The sequence below is a fragment of the Macadamia integrifolia genome, chromosome 7 (assembly GCF_013358625.1).
Source record: "Macadamia integrifolia cultivar HAES 741 chromosome 7, SCU_Mint_v3, whole genome shotgun sequence".
In the NCBI taxonomy this organism is placed as follows: domain Eukaryota; kingdom Viridiplantae; phylum Streptophyta; class Magnoliopsida; order Proteales; family Proteaceae; genus Macadamia; species Macadamia integrifolia.
The window spans coordinates 22,492,390-22,496,036 of record NC_056563.1 but is presented as its reverse complement, the minus strand read 5'-3'; the positions used below and the strand labels follow the sequence as shown (position 1 = coordinate 22,496,036).

The following is a 3,647-nucleotide window of genomic DNA, read 5'->3' as shown; positions in this document are numbered from 1 at the left end:
TTTTTTTTTTTTTTTTTTGGTCTATAACATTCTCCATACCACCTCTTTTCGGGTGAGACCCAATAATGGCGTGATTGTTCTTTTGGCCCATTTATCCCATAGTACAACTATGAACGACAAAACTTTTGTGTCAATATATAATCCTAACGTTAATGTTCTCACTGCTTTAATCTAATTTTCTTCTTTTGCATCAGGGAAAAAAAAAGCCCAAATGTTGTTTCCTAATAGATATTGCACTATGAGTAAAAAAAAAAAAAAATTATCAGCAGAGGAAAGAAAATTCTTTCTTTATATATGTGACTCAGTACATCTTTTTGGTAGAATATATGTGACTAAGTACATCAATGTTCAAGTTAGTAATGTCTATGCGTGAGTGTTTGGTAATGATATTGATAGCAACAAGTCACATTAATAGAACTACTTCGTTTGTAGGCCTGAGCATGCAAGCTGATATAGATACAAAATTATGAACATTGAGAAAAAGGACTATGCTCTAAGGCTATGTTGCAATAGTGCTGTCAGGAATTGCGTGATTCAATTCCTCCGAATAGCTCCATAATTCCCCTATATTCCATTCATCATTGCATGCTCGTTTCAGCCCATATAGAAGTCCTCTACTTCACTGGCTTCAAAGTTTTCTTGTCATCATGTAATCGGAAAATAACGAGATACATCTTGCATTGTTAATAATGCAAGTAGCCCAAGCAGAGATAGTTTTATTAGTATTAATGATAGTTGAACATACAAATACAGGTGTGTGTAGGGTAGAAAAACATATTATATCAGGAACTATTGATTGGAAAGAAATCACTTGGTTCCTAATAGTTTGATAACAATGGTCAGCCGGCCATTGCTTGGTGGGATTGAGGACAAAAAAAGGATTAGGTGTTTCATGAGCAAAAATGACTTTATCTCTGTGTCCATAGGAAATAACAAGTTCTAATAAAAATAGTAAAGAAGTTATTTCAGATCATCTGCAGGTATAATATTAGAATTAAAAATAAAAAATATAAGAGACTTACAAAATAAAACACATAAATTTTTCATTCTCAAACCCAATGGGCAACCAACCAAATTCTCTTAGAAAATTTACATGAAAGAAAGGTACGCCAAAGAGATTCATGATGAGTTTGGCAAAGTCCATAATTTGGATCAACATACATCCATTTTCCCAGGATGTCTTTGGTAAGGATTCCACCAAGAGCAACTCTTCAGGAAAAAAAAAATCTTAATTTTGGGTGGACATTTAGTTTCTAGAAGAAGCGCCACCAGTGTGAGCAAAGAGACAAACGTGTATACCTGTTAGACGGTCCAACTGAATTAGTATAACTGTCAAATGTTAAAAAATTGGAGGCCATTTTGGTGGTTAGAAATTTAGGATCCCTTTTTTATTATTATTAAAGATGACACCACCATCTATCATTGTCAGAGAAAATGGGAATGTGCAAAATTTTATTGATGAGGGATATGAGAATTATGGATGAAAGCAAACCAGCATTCCATTCATTACTCAAAACGACATCATTAACTCACATGGAAGATGTATTCAAATAGGTAGCGATGTTGAAATTAAGAAGGCTAAAGTTGTGAATAGAAGGGATTCATGGATCGGTCCAAAACCTAGTTTTGTTTCCATTCCCAATTTTCACATATACCATTTTCATGAGGATAGGTAGGATACTTACAATATTGTAAGTATGACAACCTTTTTTCTTCGAAGTGATAGAATAAAAAACAAACATGTTAGGGAAGTATTTATACATTAAAATTTGTGCCCAAAATGCACTATCCTCAAAAATTAGTCGCTATCCAAGCATCAACAAAAGAGATCTATTTTGATTTTCAGAGGTCCTTAATTCATGGCCACCTTCATGTTTTGGAAAATAGATTTTATTCCATCCAATTAGGCATGACAAGTGACCTTGGGAAATGCAAAACAAGACATGAGGTAAGAAATATATGAGTAAATTTTGTTGGATGTATCTATTTCTTACCTCATGGCACTGGGGTGACACTATGATTCTATCTAGTTAAAAAAAAATGAAGAAAAATCAAATTGATTTACAAAAATAATTAATTTTAAAACAACAGATCATTGTGGTCACATGACCCCTTGCATCGATTTTAGGGCCACTAAGAATGTGAGTAAAAGCATCAACATGAATGAGATTTTTTATTTCATAGAAAATAGAGTCACAATTTAATGCACACATGCGACCAGGGAGCTTCATTTTTTCCTAAACTTTGAAACAATGATTAAACAACCAACTTAAAATTTTACCAAATATTATAAATAAAAAATTTCAAATACATAATAAGCCTACACTTACAAATAAGCAACAAAAGTTACAAAGAAACTTGCTCCACAACTCCACCTCCCAAGTCGTAGGCTCTTGAGCAAAGTAACTACTAAAACTGAATTTCGTTTCGATGCCAGCTACATGCAAATGTTGGAAGAGGTTAAAACACCATCAGGATGACCGTTTCATGCTGCCTCAAATAGATGTAAACCTTGTTCCAATTAAAGAACTCATCACCTCCCTCAACACTATATATTTGCAAATAGAAGAAAGTAACTCGATACACTGAGTAGCGGAAGCCTCGTGCACTGGGTTGTTCGTTTAAAGAAAGTAACTTCATGCAGCAAATCTTACAATTAATCTGTTTCACAAGTCAATATGTGAAGCATGATGGACGCAAATAAACCATTGACCATCAACCTTCTCAAATACGTTTGTCACAAACTGTTTCCCCCAACTGCTGCCTTTGGTCTTAACCACTTCAATGCATGTCACGTACCCAAGATCACCTCTGACATGAACTTGAGCATCTTTTATCTCGATCTCAAATGGGAATTCATAGTCTGCCCACACAAACTCCCAGCTTCCCATGACTAGATCATAACCAGATATCCCACCGACACCAGGATGCACAACACACACATGATCCCCTTTTGCCCACAGGGCTTGCATGGCAGCCATATCTCCTTTCTTGAACGAATTGTAGAACCGATTATTTGCTGCTAAAACAGATGCCTTGCTGTTCTCATGAAGCCGCCGGAGGCTATCCCTGATTTTCGCTGCTCGAGCATAGTTTTCTTCCTCGATGGCTATCTGAAGGTCCCGTTCTAATGTTTGCTCATCCAAGACAATGCTCTCACCACTCCAAGCACCCTCTGAATTTTCACCTTTAGCATGGCAAGATCTCCAAGAAAGCAGGTGGGAAGGCACATGATATGGTGCTGCACTAAGTGAAAACATAACTAGAAGTCAGAACCACTTCCAGCTTATGAATATAGGAACTGATTTATTGGCTACCAATTAAATAGAAAACATGCAGTTGAAGGAAACTCAGAACAGATTCAACAATGACATATTATCTAGTTCATATCTTAAATATCCTATTTCTCCTCTGATCTTGTCGTTTGCGAGGAACAACAAAAAACCTCATGACATACAATTTCTACCTTACCGAATAAAATGTTTACATTCTATCCAGACCTAGAAAAACCAACCTTTAACAGAAGAAACAACAATTAAGGTCCAAACCCTGTTCAAACAATCACTATCTACTGCAATCTTAAAACTTGTAAAGAATGACAACACCAATTCAATCCATGCTCATATCAATTCAATTAAACACAAAAA

The 3,647-nt window shown here is 35.5% G+C and overlaps 1 protein-coding gene across 3 annotated transcripts in view; it reads right to left on the bottom strand.

The window, feature by feature from the left end:
• Positions 1 to 2,256: 2,256 nt before the first annotated feature.
• The window catches only part of LOC122083391, a 5,989-nt gene continuing 4,598 nt past the window's right edge, over positions 2,257 to 3,647 (bottom strand). For all 3 annotated transcript variants that reach the window (XM_042651175.1, XM_042651174.1, XM_042651176.1), the window contains one exon: positions 2,257 to 3,241. In XM_042651175.1, coding sequence (XP_042507109.1) covers positions 2,667 to 3,241 — 575 coding nt within the window. In that variant the 3' untranslated portion in view covers positions 2,257 to 2,666. The remainder of the gene's footprint in view (positions 3,242 to 3,647) is intronic.